At 41.8% G+C, this 27,996-nt stretch overlaps 1 protein-coding gene and 1 long non-coding RNA gene across 3 annotated transcripts in view; both read left to right on the forward strand.

Annotated features, from left to right (window-relative positions):
- The window catches only part of TSHZ2 (teashirt zinc finger homeobox 2), a 228,378-nt gene extending 203,735 nt beyond the window's left edge, over positions 1–24,643 (forward strand). For both annotated transcript variants that reach the window (XM_061441810.1, XM_061441811.1), the window contains exon 3: positions 16,070–24,643. Coding sequence is in view for 1 of the 2 variants with exons in the window: in XM_061441811.1 (XP_061297795.1) it covers positions 16,070–16,071 (2 nt within the window). In the remaining variant the exon portion in view is untranslated. The remainder of the gene's footprint in view (positions 1–16,069) is intronic.
- LOC133262543 (uncharacterized) lies at positions 11,465–16,055 on the forward strand. Its single transcript, XR_009741346.1, has 3 exons — positions 11,465–11,729; positions 11,806–12,522; positions 13,850–16,055. It is a non-coding gene; the product is annotated as an uncharacterized LOC133262543 (long non-coding RNA).
- Positions 24,644–27,996: the final 3,353 nt, after the last annotated feature.

Below are 27,996 nucleotides of genomic sequence, written 5' to 3' on the forward strand. Positions count from 1 at the left end.
GAAATTGTCAGTTGATTACTTCTCCTTGATTAGCATTTATAAGAGCCTGTGATACATTATTTGCATTCCTATTTAGCCGTGATTTTTGTGGGGCAGCAATGATTAAACTTGTCACAGGGCCTGATTGACAGGGTCAGATCTTCACTTTCTACTCTTTTGAAATTAAAAACAAATGTGTCAGCTCCCTTCATGGGCCGCAGCGCTGTGAAGCTTGCTTGCCTTGTCATCGCAGATAGGTCAGGAATGTTTTAATTTTAGGGATGGATTCTGCTTGTCAAGCAGAGTGTGATGGCGTGTAGTTCTGGAGATGAGATGTGAAGGGTGTAAAACAAAGAATGGAAAGAACAAAGACAAAGACACTCACATTATTAGACAGATTTAATTAGTCTGAATGGATATTATGCTAGATGAAGCAGTGAGCTGTGAAATTAACCCTTGATTACGGATTGGCGGATCATGCTCATAAAGAGAATCAAACCTTGGTGAATGGGAAAGAGGTTCCATCCTACCCTCACAGCCTTCATCCCCATGACCCTTTCCCAAGTCCAAGAGGGGGTGAAAATCTTTGGAGGAAAAGCTCTTGTTGGCACTTGGGAAGTTAGGGCAGTCTCTCCCTTTTTCCGGATTGCTGCGCCTAGCCTGTCCAAAGAGCTGGAACCAGGCAAGTTACACAGAGGCAGGGTTTTGCATGAAGGATGGTAATGACACCACCCAGTGCAGCCCATGCCCTGCAGGCAAAAGGGTGCAGAGGCAGCACAGAGCCAAGTTCCCTCTAAAGATATATTCCCACCTAATCCCTACTTCCCTTCCTACCACTGCCAAACAGGTTTGATATTTCTGCTTGAAAGCATATTTTGTTCTGATAAACTGTGAGTTAATACAGTATTACCCCTAAGTGAGGGTATAGACTTCAGGAAGGCCAGTCTATGCAGACTCTAATACATGTGTACTGTAGTGTCCCAAATACTGATAGTGTGGGAGATCAGGGTAATGACAATGGAGAGGGTGCTGTGTTTTGCTGCATCGATGCTGTACAGAAGAGGCACTTCAGCCTTTTTTGTGCTTCTCATCAGCATTCCCCAAAGCACTGTATCAAGAACTACTCCTAATTAGCACTGCAATGGAAGAAAACAAATAGAAAATACAGTGTTACTCTCCTGTTAGTTCCTTGTCATTTCTTCCAAGTTGTTCAACTAATGGAGTAATCAGTTAATTTGTGTTAAAAAAAGAGGGGCAAAAAAGCCAAAGGTTATTAGGTGCACTAATCAACCAATAGGTGTGAGGCCCCTGCTTCCCTCTGGTACATTTGAAATGCTTAGTTTTAGTGCAAATTTGTATGCTGGAGACTGTCAGATTGAAAAGGAGTGAGACATGAAAACAAGTTGGGTGAGAGACTGCCTAGAAATGGTGGCTGATAGCTTACTGAACAGCACCAGTCTTACCTCTTTAGTCCTGTTGACCCTCGATAGGTACCATGCTGCACAGTGCTACTCCTCATAACATTTTTAAAATGTGATACCAAGAATTCTCATTTTTACTTAGCATACAGTAGCATTTAAGTGATCTCTGTACGTGGAGTGAAAAGAACCCTTCAATGAAAGGCCTACAGAAGATTAATGAAAGTCATTAGCATTATATGATAGCAGAGAGTTACTATCCAGAGAAAGAAAGGAATTTCTGCCTGCACATCTCTTCTCCCCTGGTTTCCCCATCCCGTTTTGTATCCTGAAAGAGAAGAGGCAGCAGGAGAAGGTGATGAGGGAGTAGGACATGACATGAATCCCATTGCAAAGTCTACTACTAAATTTCTGTTGGTGTTAGAACAAGTCACTTTGCCATTCTCCAGATGAAAATGATTATTTAAGGACAAAAGACTAGTACTTATGATTAAACCTGAAGACACAGACTAGTTCTTAGGCAGAAAAGCCTTGTCATTGAACTAGTGTTTATGTGAGCAGTCACACATTAATGTTGCTGCTTTCAGGGGCCTCTCATCAAAGGCTTTATTATTACAAACCTATTGAGCTGTATCCTCAGCTGCTGTGAATCAACATAACTCTCCTGAAACTAATGATGCTACACACTTTTACATCAGCTGAAAATCCAGCTCTTCCTTTCTAGCTGTTTATGTATTATTCAGCTAAATTTTTCCAGTACAGACCATATGAGACACTATGCTTTTTCCAAGAAGGATCTGCTTTCCAGACACAACATTGGCCCTTGATCTGAGTCTTCACAGTCCCCAGTCTGGAAGGCAAAATGGGTCATAGAATAATATAATCAAACAATTTTAATTATTTGATTCAGTAGTTTCTCTCAATCACTGCTGCCTCCAGCATGAGGCAGGGTTTTGCTTACCTGTTGCAGGCTTTGCTGGCAGATGGGCTGGTGCAGGCACGGGTGTTGGCCACATTACTGCTGGCTTATTTTGTTAGAAGAGAACAAAGCACATGAAACCAGTGGAAAACACAATTGCCAATAAAAGGGAAATCTCTATTTCTTCTGTCTGTGTATTTATCAGAGATGTAGGTGATGTTTTTACTTTCTTTGCTTTGCCGCTTGCCACAGTTCTCTCTCTGGGCATTAAGCTTTGTAGCTTGTAAGATCTTAACATGGCTGATTTTGTCGTTGTGGTGCTCCTGCTCAGTTTGCAGAGAGACTTCAGCTAGTGCGTTCAGCTTTGATACGAAACATCAGCAGACAAAAGGTATCCAAAGGAGAGGTTTGGACAGAATCATTCAATGCAGAATATGTTGAGTAAATGCTCAAGACAGCCCTATAGCATTACACATGATCCTTCAGTGAGGAACAATAAGCACTTACGTACAGAATGCAATGCACACTTGCTTGAATGCTCAGTTTTATATTACTATCCCGCTGTTCATGAGCATAACTGAAGAATTGGTGCTAGGAGGGCTGGCCCCATTTGCAGAGGCATTTCTGTCTCACTGATATACCTCTGTAAAGAGAGTAACAACTCTGTTTAAAAAAGGGAATTAACACTGGTGTAAACCAGGTGTGAGCAGGGCAGACTCCCGCTCTTCACCCAAAGTGGCAGCTCAGAATCATTGCTTTTCTGCCTCCCAGACACAGCATATATTTTCTAATTATATACACAAGATCCTTGCTCACCTGAGGTTCAAGTTTGCTGCACTGTTTCTCATCACTCACTTAATTCAAAGAGCAGGAGCAGTTACGTGCCCCCCACCCTTCCTTTATTTTTCAAACTGAATTGTTTCGGCAGTAGCTTGGTGTGTCAGCTTGTAAGTCTATAAAACAGTTTTCTACCAGCTGGAAATCCAACATGCTACATGAATACATAACAGTGCCTAACCAAGAAGGTTTGTAATTCAGTAATTAGCTGTAATTAATGAACACAAAGTGAAGACTCATTTACAGTTTAAATTATCACATTAGCTCCTGTCACCCTCTATGTACACAAAACAGCAGGAATTCAATTATTTTTATTCTTCAAAGCTAATTTAAAATTTAAGGAATGCCATTACATGAAATAATAGGTAGGAAATGTAATAGAAATCACTGAGAACAGTTGGCCATCCTTAGAACGGGAGGAAAAAAATGCTATCAGTGATGATTTAGAAATGTTGTTTCCTCTGTGAACAGATGAAGGATTGAAATCTATGCACTTTTCAGTGTATTTAAAAAGAAAACGAGTTTGGTGGTTGCTAGGTCTTTGTGCAGGAAGAACATAATTGTGCATTGTGCATAATTGTAAAAGCAGTTGATACTGATAATGCTGTTGATAGTAACACGATGACAGTGTAGAAATGCTCACACCATTATCTTTAATGGGGCTGAGTCGATGGCAACAGCATCGAGCCCCTGTAATATTCACCAATCTTAGTTGTGAAACTTCAGCCTAGCAGGCCTTAAGTAATTGTCACTTTGCAATCTGCCTATAGTTTGTGTGTGTACGTATGTCTATGTAAAATGCTTTCATTGTGCTTTTAAACCCACCATGATGCTTCTCCCTGCAGCTGCCACTGATATTTTCTCAGTTCAATAACAAGAGAATTCCAAACCCATCTGATGCCGCTTCTGTAGCTCCCGCATATCTGCATTACAGCCCTTATTTTTTTTGTTCTTTATTTCTTATTCAGTTGTGTTTTCAGTTTAAATAGGCCACTGGAAGCTACACTGTCTAATTTTTCATAGGTGATCGACTGCTGAGTTGTGGGTTTATGTAGACAGAGGGAAGGTAGCGATAAGCCAAAGAGAGAGGATTCTATTAGGGAAATGCAGCAGTAACTAATGAATCCTGCCAGTAATTGGGAAGGTGTAAGCCTCTGTAATATCGTAATGATAGTCATCCGTTCTGTGCATCCCCCATCACTCCGAACGATCCCTCATCGTCTCTGTGATCTCAGACACTTAGCCATGCAAATCTTCCTGACAGGGCTCTATGTCTTTATCTCCCTAATTGGACAGTATAGAGTTGTTTATGGATATTGCAGACATTTAGACCTCAGTTGGAGGTTGTTCAAAAATCGTTAGCAAAGTTGCCTTAACAGCATTGTCAAATATTTATTCCCCTGTTTCAATATCTGTTTTTAACCCAGGCATGGTTTGCAATAGAATTAACATTTTGAAGATACACCATCTCATTCCTGGCTTCGTTTGAGGTTGTTATTCAGCCATTTTCCTACAGAAAGAGAGAACAACAAAAATCTACCATAAGTCCTCATTTCTCAAGGATAAAACATGAGATTGTAGGGCAAATGTGCTGCTTTTTAATACCATTTCCATGGGGAAATATTAAGAATGCTGACAAAGGCAGTTCCACTTACAAAAATTACAGGAAGCTTATAGGGCAAAAATTCCAGTTTAGTGTAAGCCAAAATAAATGGAGAATAATCCCATTCACTACACCACTTCAAGTGAGAGCAGATTAAGGGTCTGTATCATATGTATGAGAAAAATGATGTCTTTTTCCTTGGTCAAGATTTGGGGGGTTTAATTCTTGTATAGAATCATCTCTTCGTGGTAAAGTAAGATCTAATGTTGTGCTTTACTAAAACACATTTTTTGCTTTTACAAACTTGCTTTTTGGAGGATTTTGCATTTTTGTACATAATACATTTGTTGTATATGGTTTGGGGATTTTCTGAGTGCAAGGAAAAGTGACCTAGACCATGAACACGAGAAGCAAAATTGAGTTTAAGAGAGAGCACTGGAAATCAAAGACAGCAGCTGGTGTAGCCACAAATACTTGTGATTTGGGGTGTCAAAGAGGGAGATCAGATGGATCAGGCAACTGAATTTACAGTCCCTTGGTCATATGCCACTTTGCTCAGACAAGTTGTCCCACAAATCAAGGGGATTATTTGCTTCAGTAAAAGCAGATCAGTTCTCTCCTTTTTGTAACTACTAAATTAAGTCCCTAATCCTGCAAAGAGTTAACTACATACATACTTCTGCTGCCATCTTGTCTCACAAGGCTACTTACTGTAGCAAAGGTAAGCTTGAACATAGTTCAGATTTTTATGAAACATCAATATTAAATTGCAATAAACCCAGAAAAAAATATATGTATTTATCTAAAAATAATAATTTGGCAATTTTTTGAACCCAACTCTATTTCCTTTACACAAATAGAAGGTGCAGAAGCTCTTGTTCAGGGGAATATTTCTAGGAAGGATTTCTGAAAGTATTAATTTGCGCCTGTCTGGCAACTATCTTGAAAGCTGCTTGTAGGTTTGGAAATGGCTTAGCCAGGGAGCAGTAGAGATGACATATTATATAGTTGATTAATGTAGTAAATAGCAAATTACTGAAGGGGGAATAATCAAAGCCATAGTGGAAGCAAATAGTTACCTTATCTGATTTCTCTCAGGTTATCCCAAACTTTCAGGTACTTCCCACAGTCAGACCAAAAAGGTAAAGGAAGCAAATTATAGTAAAACTATTGGTAGCACAAGGGAATAGATTTTTCTTTTTGGTGAAAAATTTCTGCATATTTCTTACAGTTCTTTATTTTAGCAAGTTCCCAGTTTTTCAGTTTGTAGATCTTTTTGTAATAAACTTACAGACCCCCTAATCAGTACTGTAAACCCATAAGCCTTTCACCCCTCTCCCTAAACTGCTGTTGGAAAAGTTGTCAACTGCAGCACACAAAAAAAACAATCCACCTCTTGAAGGTCAGAGCAAACTGAATTGCAGCCAAATGCACCCACAACGCCCGTCCTATTCCAGCTCACGTGTTGCCATCCGGAGCTCATTGCAGGTACAATGGTTGTAGCAAGGATGTCCCATTTCTTGGGTATCCCTCATACTGAACATGCAGCCCTGTTTCCTATGGCATTTGAGGGACCTCTGGACACAGATAAGAGGCTGACAGCCCAGGTTCACTCCATCAGCCTCTCCCTCATCTCCAGGCTGATGCCACCAGGTTTCCATTCCCGCTGTGCTACTGGTCTGTTGGGACAGCACTGCAGGACAGGACCAGATTCTTCTCCCTGTGGTAGACGTGCTAAAGCAAATTGTCTCTAAATATGCTTGCTAGAACCTTCTCCTCCTGGAAATGAATGTATTGGCATTTAGGTCTTTTTTTATATATGCACATACATATATATTTAAAATCCCAGCTTTAGAAGCTTATGTTGGTGCAGCAGTCTCTGACACTGAATACAAGCTGCTGTGCAAAGCAATTGCCAAATGTTTACATAAACACATAAATAAGACAAATAAATTTATTTTCATTATTCATATTTTCTGCTCTTTCATTTCCTTTTTATTTATGCTTTAAACAACTGTTACTGTAAATGTTACGATGAAAAAAATGCCTGCAGTGGACAGAAAGATGATCAGAAAGCCCTGATATAGAGCAATTCATGTTTCTTCTTTACAATCACTAACGAATCTTAACTTGAACCATGTTATGTTCCCATGTGAGTGATAAGCAATGATTTATTATGAAGTGTCATGAAATCAGAATGCCATACAGTGAGACATGAGCTAGTGGAAAATGTGTTCCCTGTTTCCCAGCCTCATTACTCAAAGATGCAGTGTCCCTTTCTCCAAGTCTAATTTACCTGGCTTCTCAGGGCACTCTGATAGCAAAGGAAACAGCACCAGGAGAGAAATGCCTGATCCAGGGTGTGCTGATCACCTACCAGCACAGCTAAACACATTGCAATGACTGGGAAAAAGGCCCTGCCTGGAAATTCAGAGCTATTGCTGTATCAAACATTTGCAACCACAATGATGCCACCCCCAAAAGCCATTGCTTAGGATTACAGCATCCGTTGCCTCATCAGTACTGTCAGCACATGAGGAGGAAATAAAACAGGCATTGCGGAGGAGACAAACGGATAAGTTTTTTTTTATGCATTAGAGTTTCTTCTACTCTCTAATGATTCCCTTCTCCCCATGATCCTAATTCAAGTAACTGGCATGTGATATATTTTGTAGATAAATCAGCAGCAGAAGAGCATGTGCAGTTCTGGCACCACAGAGTAGGTGATTTACTTGTAACTCACACTGAGTGCACTGCTTTGGTTTTTAAGGTGGGGATTTGTGTTTTAAGTTCTCCCTCACAAAGACAGAAGCAAACCAGCATATTGCAGACTGATTGACACAAGCAGTCCTCCTTTCCTACAAAACTAACCCAAACAGGCACAGTCTTAGATTTTAAGCATTTTTCTGGCTCTCTCTTTAAAGGTCCTAATCCTCAAAGCTCTCAGGCTCGGTCAAATCATGGATGGAAATAGGTGCATCTGCCTAAGGAAAGGCAAGGGTTGAATGTGGTTCTGTTCTGCAGCAGGAAGAAGCATGGAAGCATGAGCCTTCCTAGGAGGTCTGGCTTGGTCTGGGCACATCACAGAGCAATCAGGAAGATGTGCTGACACCTAAAACCATGAACGATATTTTTCTGGAAAGGCCAAGCCTCTACCATTAAAAAAAATCCCAAACCAAACTTGTCCAAAACCATAGATTTAATAACCCCAGATTTGTCAAAAATTCACCAGTAGTGGCAGATCCTGTTTCAAAATATGATCCCATTCTACCTCAACAAAATGTGATAGACCTAAAGCTCAAACTGCACAGAATAACCTTAAGAACAAATTTATGGCCTGCAAATTCTTTCATGTGAAAGGAAACATATCTTGCATCTAGGCGTGTTACAACTCGTTCATCTGTCTTAAGGCAATAGTAGCTGTTGTTTTTCTTGTAGGAGATGTGGAAATCATCAGAAGAAAATTAAGCAGAGCTCATCCTTGTCTGTAAGGCTGAGACTCACGAATTTCAGAAACCTTTTTTTCTATAGAAATGCTTTATACAGAATCCTTGTGAAGTACAATCCGGAGAGTAGTTGTCTCCCAGCACTGACAATGTCTGCTGTTCCAGAGGAGACGGTGTGTGATGTACCCTCCTGAAATATTGTCAGCAAGCCTGGAAATATGAAGGCATTTTCATAGCAAGGCAGGGATGAAAGGAAAGAGCTTTGGGTTTGCTTTTTTGTTTTGCTTTGTTTCCTAGTCCTAATAAAATCTACCGGTGTGCTCCTAAGTTCTCCCCTCCCATTTTGTTCAGCAAAGAAAGGGAATATAATTCTCTAGCAGAAGAGTTTCAGTGCCCAGGAGAGAGGGAGGAAGTACAAATTCCTTCCTGGAGGTGCTGGCTTTAGCCAGAGATGAGTTTTGTATAATAGCAAAGCAGCCCTGAATGCAGAGGTAGGATCAGCATCTCCGTTCTCTTGAGCAGCCTTTATTGTCTCATGGTGACTCTAAACATTCTAATGTCATAGCTCATAGGTGGGGTTGGGGGAAAACTCACCCACAAAAGCCTCTGTTTGATGACTGAGAAATTCTCTTCAGGTTTTAAAAAATGTGGGGTTTAGTGTAACCAGGAATTACAGCACAGGAAAACAAGGAGGCAACTGAGGAATTACACAGCAGTCGAGTAAACACCTGCAGATGACAATTTGCCCTTTTTAAGCACCTAAATTAATTGAGGAAATCTAGTTGTGAGTGACCTGCCTGTACACCCTGACCTCCATCCATGTAAACCTGGAACCTGAACCCACCACCGGTGTGTTCAAGATGATTGCACCGTAATTGCTTTGTCTTAATCTGCTCTAAATTCCCTTTTCCCAAGGTGTGTTACAAAAGCTGTTTCTCTTGCGGGATCTATACAGGTGGCATTTTAAAATGTAGTGAGCACCCAAATCTACAGAACCTGCTTGTCACAGAAAATGACACAGTTTGCATGTGACCTGTAATGACAGTTGCTAGTTGAAAAGAAACCAGAAATTCAGCTATATCTTCCACACTTTGGTTGCAGCTGCCATCAACTAAATCTCTCTCCAAGGGCAGATGGTGCCCTGTACAATGAACAATTTAATCTTGAGCAAACTTTGCCAAAAAATGCACTTCTTTTTTTTTTTTCCCTCCAAGAATAGGCTGTCAATCACATGTGCTCTCAAATATATTGTGATTTGGTGATTATACTTTATTTATAGCAAAAACCAAACATTCAGTGTTCTCTATATATTTTTTTTTCTAAATACAAGCCTGTGAGCCTTCCAGATACCCCTGTATTGGACTCTGTCTATGTGCAGAAGCAATTAAGAGGGACCAGTTAGGTGTCAGGATACTTCGTGCCCGTTAGGTGTTGTGTGCTCTTTGTCACATGTGCATCCTATGGCACCCTGAGGCCCAAGCTGAAATCCTGGCCTTTCTCAGCACAAGTGGCAGGAATCCCACTCTCTCCACAGCCTAGGTTTTCATTGTGTCTCTCTGAAGACACGGGGAGCTGCAGCCCCCAAATTTTGTCTGACTCCATCTATCAGCAAAATGTCTGAGGCATGTGGGGAAGTGAAATGATTTGCCTAGAGCCATGCACACCAGATCTCTGGGGGCGGGAGCCAGGTTTTAACACACAGCTCGCTATCTTCCCTTCCTCTCCCGCTACCTCTGAAGGAAAAGATGATGGGTGGAGCATGCATTGCTACTGTCAGCAATGCCAGTTGTCCCTCCTGTGCCATCCCTATACCTGGCATCCCTTCCTTAGCTGCCTGCATCTGTGCAAAGATCTAGATTGCCCAAACTATCAGGAAGGAAAAGATTATTCTTGCTGATTTTTCTCAACTTAAATAGCTCCCTGACCTACAGCACCGTATGGTGGGCGCTGGAGAGGATTGGGGCAGCTTCAGCCAGCAGTGCTCATGTCCACCCTTGCTGCATCTTTCAGGGAGTCAGAGTAGTTTGGGTTGGAATGGACCTTAAAGCTCATCCAGTTCCAACCCCTGCTACGGGCAGGGACACCTTCCACTAGAGCAGCCTGCTCCAAGCCCCTGTGTCCAACCTGGCCTTGAACACTGCCAGGGATGGGGCAGCCACAGCTTCTCTGGGCACCCTGTGCCAGCGCCTCAGCACCCTCACAGGGAAGAACTTCTGCCTAAGAGCTGATCTTGGCCTCCCCTCTGGCAGGTTAAAGCCATTCCCCTTGTGCTATCACTACATGCCCTTGTAAAAAGTCCCTATCCAGACTTCTTACAGGCCCCCTTAAGGTACCATCATTATTATTATTAAGGTGAATGTCTTTCATTCACCTCTGTCTCTTGGGGATGCACCTCATCATTCTTGCTTTTAAGATACTGCTAGATCCTTTTCTAGTCATTCACAGAAGAAAGTGCCTGCTCTCTGGGGAGCTGCTTAGGCTAACATGTCAGCATTTTTGCAAGCCATGCTGTTCAGGTGGATTTGGAGGATCTAACTATATTTGTTCAGGGATGTCTAGTAACCCTAGTGAGCTGGACACTGATGTACATATTCAGTAGGTCTAACTGGGCTGCCCAAATAATATATATATAAAAATATATTTGTACACAAGCTATAGTATTTTTGCATCTCTCTTAGGTCTCAGGTGGCCTGACTGGTTATACATGCCTGCCCACACAAGCATACCCTTAAAATGTCAGTGTTGCTGTATCTGAGCAGTCCAGCCATGGTGTTTGGTACCATTAGTCCACAGTTCCTGGCAGAGATGGATCACTGTGTTCACTGCACTGTGCACAATACGAATAGGCATATGCTGAACAGCTTTGCTCAACCAGGGTCACAGCTAATAAAATCTGTCATACAAAACTATATACACAGATATTAGAAGTTTCAGGAAACAAGAAACTCAAAAAAAAAAAAAAAAAAAAAGAAAGTTTTGGGGTTATTTTGGCACTTTTCAAGCAGGTTTTTCTTTTATATCACAAAGCTGTTGAGCCAGACCAGCTGAGGTTAATCAGCATAACTCCATTGACCTCCTACAGAGAAGGTGTTTTGCACCAGCTACAGATATGTGTTCTGATGCTCTTGCTGCTGAAATCCCAGGGTCTTTTATCTGTCCTTGGCCTCAGACTCTTAACAAAGTATCTTCAACAAAGGGTTTTCTGAGATAAATGCAACTTAATAGCTTCAAGTTTTTATTAAATGTAGTTTCCATCATCCCAGGCAGTGATGTCTCTGAACTCCTCCACCTGGGTGTTACTGCAGCCAGAGAGCTTTGTATTTAAGAGGACACACCCCAGGAACATCTGAGTTAAAGCCCACATTTCTTTTCCATTATCTTGTCCCACATTCTCATAAGCTTAGGTCACGTATGTCTTACAATAAGGCAGACTTTTTTCCACACTTGCCTCTCCACATGTCTGGTGGCTCAGGCTGGATCCACAAAGCCTGGTACCTTCTGGAGGGACACAAGAGGGACCTGCCATGGTGAGTTGTGCTGGTGTGTCCTCCTCTCCCCCTGTTCTCTGTTGGGCAGCAGCTACCTGTGACTTCTCTGCTGTAGACAGTGCAGCTTCTTGGCACAACACCCTTCATTATGAAGAACATTAGGGACCATTTCCTGCTGGTATGGCATGGAGCCTCTGCATGCATCTGGGTGGCACCCTCAGCAAGAACCAAGAGCTGAAAGTATTAGTTTTCACAAGGGTTATTCTTACCTCTCCCAAAATGTTTCCCACCATGGTAGAGTGTGATTTCTGAAACAAATATGTTCTGTTTATTTATTTAATGTGCTGTTAAATGACCTTCTGTAAAGCTATTACTGCCACAAGGCTTTAAAATGGATGGGCAGGCATAACTTAAGAGAGCATGCTCCTTACAATCAGGATGAATCATTTGAGTAGTTACTGTTTAGATTGATATAATTTTAGTTATAATTATGGGTAACGAGAAGGCATTTAGAGTCTGTAATATTGTAATTCATGGTGAGAGGAGTCCTAAATGAAATAAAATATATCCAGATTTGCTTTTTCTCCCTATCTAGGTATTATGCACGTAAGCATGATTCTTTAAGGAACAGATTTTCTGCTGCTGTAAAAATCTAGCAAAAGTAGGTCAAAAATGACATCTAGAGATAACATGTTTGGTAACCACAAAGGGACTGTCTGTGTCTTTCTTTTTGGCCTTTTAAGAGCCCTATAACATATTACTATAGGTACAGCAGCAGCATGAAAAGATTTTGATCCATAGACTCCCATGGCCTGTGGTGGGTGGATCACAGGTACATACTGTCACTTTTATTATCCCATTACTCTAATAGAAGATGATAAAATTATATTAGCAAGGATCGGGGAATGTAAAAAAGAACATAAACACATAAACCTGCTGTCGTCTGCCTGGCTCTAGAGTACCACCACACCTTGGACTGTGCCACTCAAGTGGTTGGTGTGCTCCTGCTGAACCCAAAAACCAAACAGTGACAGCAATCCCCAAGTGAAGGGCTTGAAAACCACCCCATGAGCAGACAGCCCATGTCATTTGGTTAGTGTGGCTTTTGGCCATGGAGAGAAAGGGGCAAAGGAGGCTAGAGGGAGAGAACGAAAGCACGGGGTTTGGCACGTGTGTGCACGTGTGAGTGAGCTCACCACAGCTCTCACGAGCCAGGAGCCATGTGGGGACGAAGCAGCACAGCTGAGCAGTGCTGGTGCCAGCCCGCGGAGGCCGGACACATGGCGATTAGCTGTTAACATGCAGTTGACAGTTGTCTCTGATCGCAGACATGTTTGAGAGCTCCTATTTCAGAAGTTTCACAGCTGTGTTTGTACAGCAAGATCTGAATGAGGAGAGGGAAGCTGTGCCACGGGCAAGGAATGGGAGAGTGATTGGTAGAAGGAATCCTGAGTCCTGACACATCTGCATTAAAATAGATACAACTTTTCACATCTGCTGATGGCTTGATAATTAATGTTAAATAAAAGCAAAGCTTCAGGATCTGCAACTGATATTTCACATATGCTGTACAAGACATCAGCATAATGAACACCCTCAACCACATTTTCATAACATAATTTAAGTGAGAGGGTTTTCTTTATGGTGCAGGTTGAACTACATTTCAACAACAGCCCAGGAAGCAGCAAAGTTTGCCCATCAAGTGCTGTTTAAATGTCCAAGCTGCTATGCCCTAGACTGGGTGACAAGCTCTCCACATACTCCCTGAATCTCTTAGCAACTTGATAATGAAATACATAAACTATGACCCTTATTGATCAGAGCTCACACTAATTAATTTCCCAAAGTCCTGTCCCAGCCTGCAGTGATATCAATGCAAGGGGAAAATAACCCAAGGATGGAGACTTCAGCTGGCCAAAAGACCTCAGGGTGAAGTACTTATCCCATTGAAATCAATACCAAGTCCCAATTGATTTTAATCATGCACGGATAGTACCATTAGTCAAGTGTATGGACGCTTAGCCCCAAAAGTTTGTACAGTTGTCACAAATGGCTTTTATAGCAGTGCTGAACCATACCTGCCTGCACACACAGAGCAGTACAGAGGCTCCCCTTCAGCTCCTGGGTGCCTCGTTCCATCTTAACCTTTCTTCCAGCAGCACGGCCAGTTGAAGAGGTTTCCAGCCTTCCCCGCTGGCTGTGCAGCCCCAGCCCTGCACTGGGCCCTCCTGCTGGGGATTGTGTCATACCATAGGGTGGAAATCATAGAAAGGAGCAAGGACTGGAGTGGGTTTGTTGCCAGAAGTGTTTGTTGTAGACCTACACCCTGTCCGATGTGCCTCTGTTAGCTCTACCAAGGTTTAACAGTGTCCTTAATGTTGCTCTGTACATGCTACCCTTGTGATGGGGGAGAGACCGGGAGTATTACTAACCTGATTTTACAGCTGGTCTAATACAAAAGCCTAAGGGCCATCGTTGCAATGAATTAAAAAGAAAAGGAGGCAGGAGTTTGGCTTCTCAGTTTTCCAGTCCAAGCCCTTGATAAATATTTCCCACTGGCAGGGAACCAGTACTCTGCAGTTATTTTGCTTCAAACCAAGTCTACTTCCCAGATTTAGCACTTTCAATAATACTACATGCTGCTTAATCGTCCTAATGGCATTCTGGAGGCAGAATTGAATTAATCAGGAGTTGTCGCTCTTGCATTCAGCCGTTTCACCACTGTCCTTGTTGGCTTATGCTGGACCAGCCCATAGTGTCCCGCATCCATGAGTTAGGCAGATGCTCTGCATGTCAGAGCCCCTACAGAGCTTGGTATGCTCCAAGGCAGGACTAACATGGCATGCCACAGGTAGCTTTCATCCTGGTGAAGGCTGCAAAAATCTACTCAGAAAGGTAAATTCCAGTGCCTGTACCACCTCTGCAGTCTGCACTTGGACCATTTGCAGAAGGTGATTCTGCAGCTGAGAGCTTGGCCAGAAGCAGAGCCAGCTCATGGCATTACCATATTTTAGCTCTAGGCATTGCAATAGTAAGGCTTCTGGATTTCTTTAAAATTCAAACAAGGTGTAAACTGACACAGCTTTGTCCCTTTGCAGTGAAAAATAGTAGCTTTGCAAAGTGTGAATTGCTCTGGAGCCTTACCTCTGAAACCTAAAGACAACATTTTAAAGTGTCAACATGGATTGCTTTTAGTATCTTTTAAGTGGACCTAAGGTATTCACCACAATTTCAGACTGGCTTCCAGGCATCCTCAGTTGCCAAAAGTCTCCACATTCAGCTGCCAAAACCTCTTCTTCCCTTCCAGCAATTTCTCCATAGCAGGTTTGGGTTGCCAACGCAACACTCGGCATCACTGTGAAAACTGAAAAGGTGAAGATATTGTAAAACAAACCAAATTATGAGCTAAATAACATGAAGTCAATGGGCTTTTTTGTTTTCATATGGAATTCTTTTGAAAGCTGAGTTTATTTTACTTTATTTAAAGCTACTACTGAATTTCCAGTTGATTTAGCCAGAACACAGGGAACACACCGCAGGATTTGAGTTGTGTTTGCTGAAATGTCCATGGCCTTGAACAGATAATATATTTTTCAGTAACATATTTCTCTTTGCCTACTGCTGGTCTTTTTTTCTCTGTGCTCTCTGCAGATTGACTTTCACTGTACTTATTGCCTGCCTCATTTCTCACCCTATTTTTCCAGTTGTTTTTTCTACTGCTTCTCACAGTATCTTTCTCCCAGGTTATAAGCAAAAAAGAACTCTACTTTGGGCTGAACTTTTAAACCCACATCTTGAAATTAAATAAAACAAGCACCTTCTGTCTCTATGTAGAAGCAACTTCACAACTCGAGTCACTTAGCACTTTTAGTAGCTGCAGAATGGAACAGGTCCGTTGGAAGAACGGAGGCTCTTAGCATTAAAGCTGGAGAGGTGCCACAACAACCAGAAATAACACAGCGATAGTCGGGTAATTAAACACAACGTGGGTACCAAGATGTTGAACTCACCATGAGGATTTTAGAGTATATCTTGGCTGGTAGCAGAAAGAAGCTCATTATAGTGTCCAGGTTTAAGTGACATGGGGGAAAAGCAGAGATACAGAGGAACATACTCAGTGGTCCAGGCAGAGCCACAGCATCAGTTGGAGTTTACCTACTAATCCCCACACAGTTACAGACCTGAGGATCTGGGGGTTTTATTCTCACTCCTGTGTCCTTGCTTTTTTTGAGCCTATAGATGGACAAAGTAAAGCAAAGTTGTCTCATTTCCAGAATTTTCTATTGATAAAAGTAGGCATTCAATAAAATCTGGAATAGTGATTGGAAACTTGGTAACAATAGTTATTATAATAACAGTTATTAATATTCTGCTTGCAGGACGAATGCCTTAGTTCCAGCTCTCCAGCCCAGGCTTCCCGCACCCTGCACGGCACTCCAATCCTGACATTGAACTCCCAGCAACCTGGCCCACGAAGACTGCCAAAAAAACTCCAGCTATTCTTCTTCATCCTCACTAACAATTTGGTAATGAAGTATTGATTTCCACTCCCCTGCTTATGGACGATATTAGATTTTCATTGATAAACTGCACTGGGGCTGTCTGGTCTCCACTGTCCCTTTTTGCTGTCACTAAAACAAAGTGCCACTGAAGTAAGATAATGACTGAGAACATTGATGTACTTATTTTGTCAATTTGTAACACTTGACAGGAAAAAAAAATTCTTCATAGTTTAATGTCCAAGTGTGCTACACAAGATGCAGTCACACTGGAAGCTTTACTTTTCATGGTAATGTCCATTTCCTATTTATAACCCCTTTGGGATAGTTTGTCTAAAGGAAATGTTTCTATTCTGTGCAGCTATTACTGTTGCACCTGGGTTGCCCAATCCAGTCATTGCACTAGGGATCAATACATCACAGTAAGTACAAGAATTATTAAGTTAAAACAGATTCTGAGCCAAAAAACCTCTGAACAATGTTAATCTTCTGTGCAAGTTGTTCAAATAGTTATGCTTAACCATGTTGCTGCCAAAGATTTGTTTGAAATGGATTATTTTCAGTTTGTTTTATTCCTCAGATATATATATATTTAAGTCTCCATTATGGTTTACGATGAGACATATGCAATGGAGTGATTTTTAAAACAAAAGTACTATTATTAGATTATTGAACATTATATAAATATAGGTATATCTATATATAAATATCACTATATAAATATCTATATATAGATATAAAAGAACAAAAGTAGAATTCCTTTCTCAGTTAGGTGGGTGTAAATCTGAAGTTCTCTGTTAGAGTCGGTGGAGTTGCATTGGATTTATGCCACCAGAAAATGAGATCAGAATCTGGTCTTCATGCTCTCCGGCCGACCTGGCACAGATGGGCTGAGAAGCACAGCTGACTTCAAGTCAACCGAGACCTGGGGAGAAGGGGGCTACTAAGATGGCAATTTCAAATTTGTGCTTGTAACTTTTTTCATTAAAACTTTGAGGTCCCTGTTTTAATTTGTGGAATATTCCCGTTAATAATGAGATCTAATTAAGACATCCATTAAAAGCCCGTTAAAGTTAATTTAACGTAAAAATTCCAATAGAACTGTATTAGATTTTCTCCATTAAATTAACGTTATGGATTTTTAACGGATGTCTTAATTATACATTATTATTAACGGGAATACTGTATTACACAGATTAAAATCGGGTCCCGAGTCAACTCACAAAATCTTCCAGGATATGCTAATGTCACGAGTCTCATGTTACCTAGTGCACTGCTTGGAAAATCAGGCACAGCCCTTTTTGCTCTCGCTGAGCATTTCCTTGCAGCGAAAGCAACCTCCAGTAGACAAACCCATCTCTGTGTCCAGTGATGAACTTCCCTTATCCTCAAAGGAAAAATAAGTCTGCATCAGGTTGCAAATCACTACTCCATTGCAAATGAAATATTCAAAGTATGCTAGGCACAAGTTGAGAAGAGGATCATTCTCAAATAAGAGAGAGCTTTGGGGTGTCTTTTACTCTTGTTTTTGTTTAGATGTTGAAGGATATAATTGCAGTGCAGCATTCACGAAATCAGACTAAACATGTTTATTGCATTCCCTGTGGCTTGTGCAGAAGGACCTGTTTTGGCATTGTTTGGGAAATTTTGACATGATCCCTAAACTCAACATGGAGGAGAAAAAAAAGGCCCTTCTTATTTACCTCCTAGGGAAAGTGTTGCCCTTATGCCACATATAATAGCAAATTGCTTTTTTTATGGCATGCATAACCTAGATGGGAAAAAATATGGCGCTTGAGGGAAGGAGGGAAAAAGTAAATGAAGTTCCAGGAATGTCATTCTGAAGTAATGAGGCATGGACAGAAAATATACCCCTCACATCATCGGATTGAGATGGCAGTCGAAATAGCTTCATTGAAGTGTCAGCACTCATCCATCAATCAATCATCCACAAGGAAAAATAGCGACAGTACAACGGGGCGGCTTTTATGGGATTTACTCATGGGCATAGGGAATAGCAGCTCAAATGTAGTTCTGACATGAAAAGCAAGGTGCTGATATTATTTTTTATGATGGGAGGATCATAAAGTGAATTGAGAACAGTGAGGTCTGTCTTTGCTTAACCTATTCAACTGGAAATGAATGGAGCTCAACTGGAAACGAGCAGAGCCTTCAGATGGGTTAAGATTGAAGCCTGTGCCGTGCTGAGCACCAGCCATTGACAACAAAATTCTATTAAAGCAAAATCAATGCATTAGCACTGAGCTCCTCAGAAGCTGTTAAATTGCACAGCCCAGTTCAGAGTTATTAAGTGAAGTTGCACAAGGTGGGTCCTGTGCCCCAGACCCAAAGGCAGCAAGCACCACGGTAAAATGCCTCCTGGGATAAATCATGTGTGTATCTATCTCCAGCCCCACTCTTTTTTGGATGCTCTAGGAAAAAATATTTGGCTTATCGTGGCATCCAATGGGTGACGTTCCCACTGACTTCAGATGACCCTGATCCTGCACCCTGTGCGGGGCCATCTGCTTTGGTAGAAACCCTCTGTGCAGTATGCTTTGCTACGTCCGAGCCACACGGATGCCAACATCGGCTGCTGCTGGGAGTGAGGAGGACACTTCCCACAAAAGGGTGGCCCACAGCATCCAAGAATGGGGCTCTTTGGGGCACCAACTGCTCAATTTTGGCAGAAAAGAGGCTTTCCTGGTGCCCCAAACCCAGTGAGCAGTGGGGTGGTGATAGGAAACATGGTCCCACCATCACACATCCCCAACTGTGCTGGCACCTGGGACTCCGCAGCTGAGGACTGGTGCACCCAAGGGAGGTTCAGCTGTCCCAGAGGCATGTTCTGCTCAGGAAGCTTCACTCCAACACAGGCAAGTGTGGAAATAGCTACTTCATTTAAAATCTGGCCACAAACCTTTATTACACAGTGCTAAACCTTGATTATTTTGCCTGCATCGCTGTCTTCTGGGAACATTTTAGGTACATATTTGAATTAAGTGACTTTTTTTTTTTACAATATGATATAAAAAAAGTATGTCTCTCCTCTCTCCCTGCATGAAACTGGATGAGGTGATAGTTTATCTGTCATATAAATCAGGTAACACAGAAAATCATTGCATCTTTTCTCTGTCGTATCTACTCAATATCTATCTTTCTGACTTTTATTCTTATTGGAGATCATCAAAAACATTAATTAAAAGCCTGGTGATCAAACAGCCAAATATTTATGATTCAAATCCTTGCTTATTAACAAGTGGCATATTGATACACCACATATCCAAGCTCTTTATGCTCTTGCACTGCAATAAAGCAGTAAGAAGTGTTATCCTTATGCACTGCTTTGAGAGATTTATTCAGGAACCATAGTTTCCTTCCCACCACCATCCATGTCAAACTAAACCATATCACCTTAACAAACATGCTCTGTTTTAAAAGAGAGAGATGTAATTAGCATCTCTTTGGAGCCTAATACATAAGAATTTCAGTGAATCACACTCAGGTGTTTTTTCCAGGATCTTATTATTTAAGCTGAGAGGGAGAAGGACACTTACTTTTAAAATTGGCTGTCATTAGTACAGTAATAATTGTTGGTTTAAAAAAGCTCTCTGAGAATCTACTAACAAACCTGTCCAGTGATTACTTGTCAATGCAACTTGTCATGGGCTTTATTGCCTACTTGTGAAAGTATTTACACGACTGACCTCCCTAGCTTTTTCAGCGATCATGGAGGATGGAAGGAGTCATTTTAAAAATCAATAATTATGTATTAACATGATAGGGGTTGAAGCCTTCCAAGCCAGTTTTACAGGCTATTGAGTCAGCCCTAACACATTCAGATGGCAAGGACTGTTTCCTTCAATTTTTGGTCTTTTTTTCTTTCCCTAATTGTGTCCTGATAAAAAGCCAGATTTATTGCCTAATTAATACCCACAGTTCAGTTCCTAAAGTAGAAAGGAATGTTCTCCATGGCTTTGCAAGGAAAGTGAGCTGCCCTTGGTTAGCAGGAAAGTACGAAAGGAACAGGTTTTGTGCAGGGCAGTTTCTGTGTGAGAGCTACCCAAGGGGACCATTTCCTTTCTGTAGAATTGCCCTCTGCTAATTCCCAATGTCCCAGTCCTGCCATGAAGGTGCTGCTCTGGTTCAAGCACAGCTGCTCAGGTCAACCAGTTGCTTTGGTCTTGCTGTGAATATTGTCTTGCAACCAAACCTGCTAAGAAAACACAAGGGGATGGAAGATGGCAACCTCATTTTGGCAGAGATTTATTCCCAAGAAAAAAACGACTCTGTTCAGTGTCGGAGGCCAGGCTGGGCTGAGGCCACTGTCCCCTCCCTGCTGCCATCATAGCTCTCAGGCTGGAGAAAGCGCCGTGGCTAAGTGGAGTTGGATCTCGTCACACAGGGCTTTTGCCTTCACAAACAGATATACGATGCAATTTATATTTAAAATTCTCTCTATAAAGACAGTATTGATCACAGATTCCAGATCAATATGTTGCAATTACAGCAGGCTTTAGAGGCCATCTGTCCCCAAGCAAGAGCCCTGATATAACCACCTCTATATATTTTGAAAAGCATTACTGATACGTGCCCATCTTCTCACAGTACAGCCTAACATATTACTTTTGCTCCCAGGATGTGTGTTTAGGAGCTACATAGTTGTCATTCCTGGCTATTGGCCATCCAAGAGGCCTCAGACCAGCTTTTTGTTCAGTTTCAAAGCCACAATGGGGTCAGTGACAGTGTGGTTTTGCTGGCCTGATTTTCCTGCTCTCCCTCACAAGTGATCCCACAGGTTGCAACTTTCCTTTTTGCCAAACCTCTGTTCTCAGTTGGGAATGACCAATAAGAGGTTGCTGAATTTCACTAAAACTAAAAACTTTTCAGTAATGGTGGTGAAGAGTTGGAGCTGGACATTGAGAGGTGTAGACTGAGCCTTTTGATATGTGACATTAGACCACAGTGAATAGAACATTTGAAAGTTGTACCTGTAGAATAAATGACATGCATCTGAAGCTATATTTCAATTCACGTTTCATCAAGCTGAGGCCCTAATTTTTCAGCACCTGGAGTCAAGATAAGTCTCTCTGTTGATGGCCCTGATGAGCCATTGTGTAGAAATGCTTCCTGGATTTTCTTTTTTCTTCTTAATTATTCCCTGCAGTGGTTGACTTCATACAAGCACATAGAAATTAAGGATTTTATTCCCCAATTGCCTGCTGAAGTGAAAGAATACAAAATAAAAACAATGGGTTTATGGTGATAATAAAAAGCCAACATACCTTTGCAAGTGAACATGCGCCAAGCATAAAACCTGGGTGTGCATCCCACACGCACTGTGCCGTGTTGTGCCAGCATGTTCCTAATCCTCCCTGCAGCCGCCTCCCTCCAACTTCATTTCAGCCTTCAGCTTTATACCAATATCTAAAACACAGAAGCCAGATTCTGAATGCATTTATTCCAGTGTAAATCCAGAGCTACTCCTTTGAATTCAGTATATTTACCCTCTGCCTACGTGACTCCAAACACTGTCCTTATGCTCCTAACCGGGGATTCCTACCATGTTTATAGATGGTTGTGAAAACATCTTCAGCAACCAGTCTCTAGCTCAGCACAGATTAAATCTAAGGCACAGGCTGCACTTCAGAAGTTTTATAGTTATGTCAGGGAAGTGAGTGCAAAACTTTGTTATTGATGTGACTATGCTGGTGAAAGTCCTCATGTAAAAACAGTTGTGTCTCTATAAAGCACTTTATACTGGTACAGCTTATTTTGCTTTGCTAGACCACTTTTATACCAGTGCAAGCACTTTTATCCCAGTATCCTTCAGTAGATGAGGCTGAAGGTAACACTGGTGATTCTTGCTCAAAAGTGTCTGTCCAATATTTTCTTTGAGAGCATTTTTAAAAGTGAAATAGCTGTACCACTGGAATTAACTGCAGAGTAATAAACTTCCAGTTCATCATCACTCTCAGCTCATGAAATGTCTTCAGGCCTTTGCAAAAAGCCCTGTTTGAGACAACAGATTAAATACTAATCCTGGCAGATCGAACATCTCCACTTGAGCCCAATACCATCTAGCTGAGCAAACTTTTTCTTTTTTACTTTATTTTTTTATCTAAGTAAAGGCAACAAATTCTTTCATTAGATGAGATAACAGGAAAAAAAAAATCAATATTTTAAAAAGAAAACAAAAATAACATCGTGCAAAAATGCAGCTACACTAAATGCAAGGAATGCTTTTCCTTGAAAGCCACATCCCCACATGGGCATCAGCCCAGGTGAGGGATGCATTTACAGTACTTAAACATCCTTGCAATTGTCTCAAATGTGGAAGATTTATATGGGCACTTACTAACTACTCATGTAACATTAAAACAATACATACCTGTATATATCAAGGTAGATTTGCAGTGAGATACAGACCTTTTCTCCTATACATACTCACATGCTTTTGCACACATAAGGTATAGTGTGCGGGTGTGTGTCTGCTCATGAACAGGCAATGATGCTGGGGCTGAAGTAACAGCTGGGCACTGCTGGCACCAAGTGAGGCAGCAGATATCTTCAGGATGTACAGCACAGTATTTTGGCTTTATAATGCAGCAAATGCTGGAATGTGCAATACAGGTTGCAAAAGCTGACAAGCTAAACAGTGCTTATTTGGCTCAGGGTACTTCACTGTCATATGTCTCTGGTACAATGTGCCCTTTTGTCTCTAGTGCTCAGGCACCACTTCTTAATCCTTTTGTGTTTGGTTTTTTTTTCTGTACATTTGTTCTGGTTTTTATTATGCTGAATATGTCAGCAGCAATCATGAGAGATCCACCCCCATTCTAAATAACAAAGCATAAGTGGCCATAATAGTAAATCTGATGGTTTTGCTCTGCCCCAGCGCTTGTGGTATGTAGTAAGTTTGTTATTGGCAGCATCTTCAGGTTACATCTGTGACCCATGGTGTTAGGTCTAGAATTTTGTTTAAAAAATAATAATAATAATTTAAAAAAAAAAAGAATCAAACACTCATTTCTCTTAAAAAAAAAATAAATGTATATACTACAAATCTCAACCCGGAAAGATTAAACACATTTTTTATATGAACAACGCGAATGGGACTCCTTTCCGAGAGGACTCACAGTGACTTTATCTGTAGAATGTTTCAGTGCTTCTGCACTCATTTTGTAACAAGTGCATGCTGTATAGAATATATTGCCTGTATACTTAGAGTGGAGGGGGGGCCAAGCTGCTTTTCATTGTGTACTGCAGCTTGTTTGGATGAAAAGTCGCGCCTTTGATGCATTTTTATACTGTACATATTTGTATATATTAACTCTATTGCCATGTTCTGAACACAGATTTTGTTATATTTGCTTGTTTCGGTTTCCTACAAAAATTGGTCCATGACAGGAAATACTCTCTTTTTTTTTATATAGAAAATATGCTTGTAATTTCTGTTTGTTTGTTTTCTTGGTCATCATCTTTTAATGGCTCATAAAGGAATTCGAGATGAGTTTTCGGAGGAACTCTGAAATGCAAGTCTGTGTTTGCATGAGACCTGCCCAATTGCTGGCTATAAAGGGGGGCGGGGGGAAGAGGGGAAATCTAAGTCAAGTTTTGCTTTTAAAGCATGCTAGTCCCACGGGAAAACTCATACATGTACAATTATTCTCTTTGTATTTTATCTAATAGTGCCTGAATTATTATTATTTTTTTTAATATCTTCTTGGAGGAACAATTCATAATTGTCAAACTTTGAAACATTAGCTTAATTTTGTTTTCATGACCTCTCATTTCTCCTCCTTATTTATTTTGTTGCTGTTTATAATGGGCCCCAAGGCCATTTCTGACATTGCAGTGTTCTTCTTCCACATTAAGGATGTTTTTAAAATTACTAAGATTATTGAGCCAACAGGCTGTTTTAATCAAAACCATGTTTCACTTGGGTTTGATGATTACGAATGGTCCCTGCAATGGCAGAACCCTTTCTGCTGGGAGGACCCTACCACCTAGTGGCCCCAAAGCATCAGCACAGAGATGCATCTTCCCGATATTCCCTTGCTTTCTCAAAGGCAGGCTGGCAATTTTGCTTCAAATTATTTGCTTATTATAACTAACTTAAACTAAACAAATTGATAATGTTAATGGCATTTTTTCCCCCCTTTGGTTGATTGCTAAATAAATTCGTATAATTTATACTAGAGGAGATTACTGCTTTTATTGTTTTGGGTTCCCCCAAACCAATTATTAACAATCAGGACTATGTATCTCATTAAATTTAAATCAGGTCAAACCTGTTTATCTAAGGCCTTTTCTGATACAGGAAGACGACTGTATTCCAGTGCATTTAAGATGTATTTCTGTGTATGATTTTGCGGCATTGAAATCTACGATTCTATTCATGGTGATTTTTATTTCTGTATTTTTACCATGGTAAATATATTGTAAAAACAACAACAACAAAAAAATCCCTCAACTTAACCATAGAAAACATCACTTTTTATGGCCAGGGATATTTTTTTTTTTTATAAAATCACTGCAGTTTTAGAACTGTAATTAAAGCCCTGAATAATAAATCACACATCTTTATCTGTTGTGTTTAAAAGGAAAAAAAATAGCCCAAACTGTTCACATAATCCTGAATGCCTCATTTCCATAAAAAAGGTTTCTATACATATATTATTTACATTTTTAAACATGGTAATTCTTTCCTTTGTGGCATAAAATGTCTCTTTTCCACTGCAGCTATTGGAAAGCGACTGCTCACATCTGAAATGTTATCGTAATTTGCATCAGGAAACCCAACTGCAGACATTAAGGACTTGGGTGTGTTCAATTATGATTTTGCTGGAGGCTGTCCCTCATTTTAATGCTGCACTCATTGAACTACCTTTCTGAAATCTAGCTGATATGGTTCACCATAGACATGCTTCACAACATCATTAGCTTTGCAAATGGCTTCATTTCAGTCAATGCAGACTTCAGTTTTGGCCAATTGTAAAATGGAAATTTGAAAAGGAAAAAAAAAAAAGAAAAAAAAAAACAGATGCACTTAAAACATGAAAAGAATTATTTATATGATAAAAATATATTTAGATTTTCAAAGCACAAGACTGAACAGAAGTGCTCTTTTTATGCTTTCTGAAGATGTTACTGTTAAAAGTCTTTCTACATCAGGCTTAATAAATCTGTAATGACATTTGATGGATTGATTTTTGTGTGGGTTTTTCTTTTCTTTCTTTCCTTTTTTTTTTCTTTTTTTTTTTCCCCTTTCCTTTCTCTGCAGGGAGAAAAAAACTGACCTGGAGAGGCTGTGGGAATAGAAAAACCACAGGAGTGTGCCTGTTTCAGTACAACTCAGGAACAATTTCTAGCAGCCTCCTTTCACTTAAATAATAATCACTTAAACTAAGGAAAAAGGAAAATCCAGCTCCGCACCCTGCATTTGTTTCTACGGATCTTTTTCCTTTCCCTCATCTGGCTCCTCTGACCACTCCATGCCTGTGTTATTTATGGTGTAATCTACAGCGAGGCATTGGGCTGCTGTCACACAAATTCAAGGCTCGCTAGCCATAAACCAGGCATGATTGAGATACCAAACACCCTTCTCCCGGTGCTCCACCTCAGACAGATGGCTCTGTTTAACACTTAGTTTCCCTAAGCACTCCCTCGTCCCCCGTAACGTCCCTGGGAGCGGGGTGATGTGTCACACACCCGAGTGCGGCGGCGCACGCCGCTGCCGCCCCGGCCCTGATGGATTATTGACTGCCAAAGAGAAGCAGCTTTCCATGGCAGAGAGTCCAGGCTTGTGCTCGGTAAGGTTGGACGGGCGCAGTCTCACCTGTAGCCGTGTTCAATTGCCACTGCTCCTCCTCGCCACGATGAGCAGCAGAGCCCATCTTGCATCAGCCTGGCTGCTGAAGCGGCTGCAGTCCCGGGGGCCGAGCATCCTATGCACCTGGTCCCTGGCCACTGGAGGAGAGGATGGGTATCCCCACACTTGTGGTAGGGAGAGCAGAGAGGAGGAAAGTGCAGGGTGAGCTCCCCTCACTCCACCATCACTTTCTCCTCTGATATCCTCCTGCCTTTCCCAAGTCCCTCTCAGGGTCCTTCCAGCCTGGCTTGGAGGTCAGGAGCCACCAAGGCATCACTCACCCCTTCTTCAGCTGCCCATGACCATTGCAAGGCTCTGCACCCTTCTACCACCACACACTCCTTGGTGTGACCATCCCACACCAGCCCCCCCATGGCTGACCTTTAGGAGCCCCCATTCAACCTCTACACACCAGGTGGTTCGTTAGCAAATATGCTTAGGAGACAGTGCCTTGGATCCTGCAACACTGACTTTTTTAAGTGAATTTTGTTTTTTTTTTTAAAGGAATATATTGCACACATTTCAAGAAACCCCTCTAGGGTAAAATAAAAAATATCTATAGATGGCTAAAATAACAAATGAATCATAAAACTTAGAGATGGAAAAGGACTATTAGATCATCCAATTTATCTTGCTGTCTGCCAATACAGGTTTGCTCCCCACAGACCGCTCCCCAGGGCTTTGTCTAGCCTTTCTGACTGAACTCCAGCATGGGGTCCTCTACCACTTTCCCGGGAAGAGCAGTTAATGGTTCAGGCATGTTTTATAGGTACAGGGCCAAATCCTGGCCTGAAGGGAGCCTCACCTGACAGGCACAAGGCGCTGACCCCGAAGCAGCAACACCCGTGCCACTGGAGCATGTTTTCCCCTGCTGCCCTTGCTCATGACCCCTGGCTCATGCCATCCCGTGGGGCTGCGGGGCCAGGACTGTGGTCCTCAAGGAGCCCTGCCCACCCTGTCCTGGAGCCCTGCATCATCCAGCCTGTGCTGCAGCGTTCCCATGTGGATGGAGACTGCCAACTGCAGGCAGCTCTCAGCAGGATGAAGAGACTGATCTAATTTATTCCAAGGGTTTGAACTCGTATCTGTTGTCTGTGTTTTCTTAATTATTGGTGAGACACTCCAACAGGAGAGCAAACAAACAAACAAAATCAAGCCCTCAGCTTCTCAGATGGATGTTTTGGCTACAGGGCAGCTTTGAAAGCTGGTTCAGTTGGGTTTGCTTGCTTTTTTTTTTTTTCTGTTCCTTAAAACTGTCTTGATTTAATAAAAGTTCAATGTTTTCATAGGAAAACCAGGCTGGGCCGTTTGTGATTCTTTACGTACAACGAGGATATTGCATTATTCAACAATTCAGGAATAAATCTAATTCTGCCTACCTTTGCATTTAAATGGCTGGTCTAACAGTGAGGTCTGGGTGCTAAGGAGACATCGATTAGCCCTGGAAGGGCACCAGGGCTGCGGTACGGAGGAGTTCATGTGGGACATCAAGTCTATGGGAGGAAGGAGAGGAGGGCTTGGCCAGGGGCTGGGGCTGTGGGATTACCTGGCCTTCTGGAGACCACTGAACGGGAAGGGCCCACTCTTTGCTCTGAGGTTTAACAGCAGAGAAGTGCCACACAAACTGGCTGCCCTCACACACATCCCCTGTCAGTGCCCTGATCCCCCATGGATGAGGTGGAACTGGGGCTGGGGACCCCTCTGCATGGGGCCATCGCTTGACAGCTGGGCATGACTGTGGCTCATCCCATGTTCCTGAGGTGTCCTGTGGCAGGGCTGCTGAGCACAGCACAGCCGGCACAGCACCCCGAGGGGATTCTGTCACACAGGGCACTTTGTTAACAAGATTTATGGTTGGGAAAACAAAAGTTTGGAGGCACACAAGGCGACCCTGCGTACCTGCAGCATCTGGTCCCTGCTCACACTGGCTCCT

This window comes from Pezoporus flaviventris, unplaced genomic scaffold (assembly GCF_033815535.1).
Source record: "Pezoporus flaviventris isolate CSIRO_AGI_PZ_B2104156 unplaced genomic scaffold, CSIRO_AGI_Pfla_v1 ptg000213l, whole genome shotgun sequence".
Classification (NCBI taxonomy): Eukaryota; Metazoa; Chordata; class Aves; order Psittaciformes; family Psittacidae; genus Pezoporus; species Pezoporus flaviventris.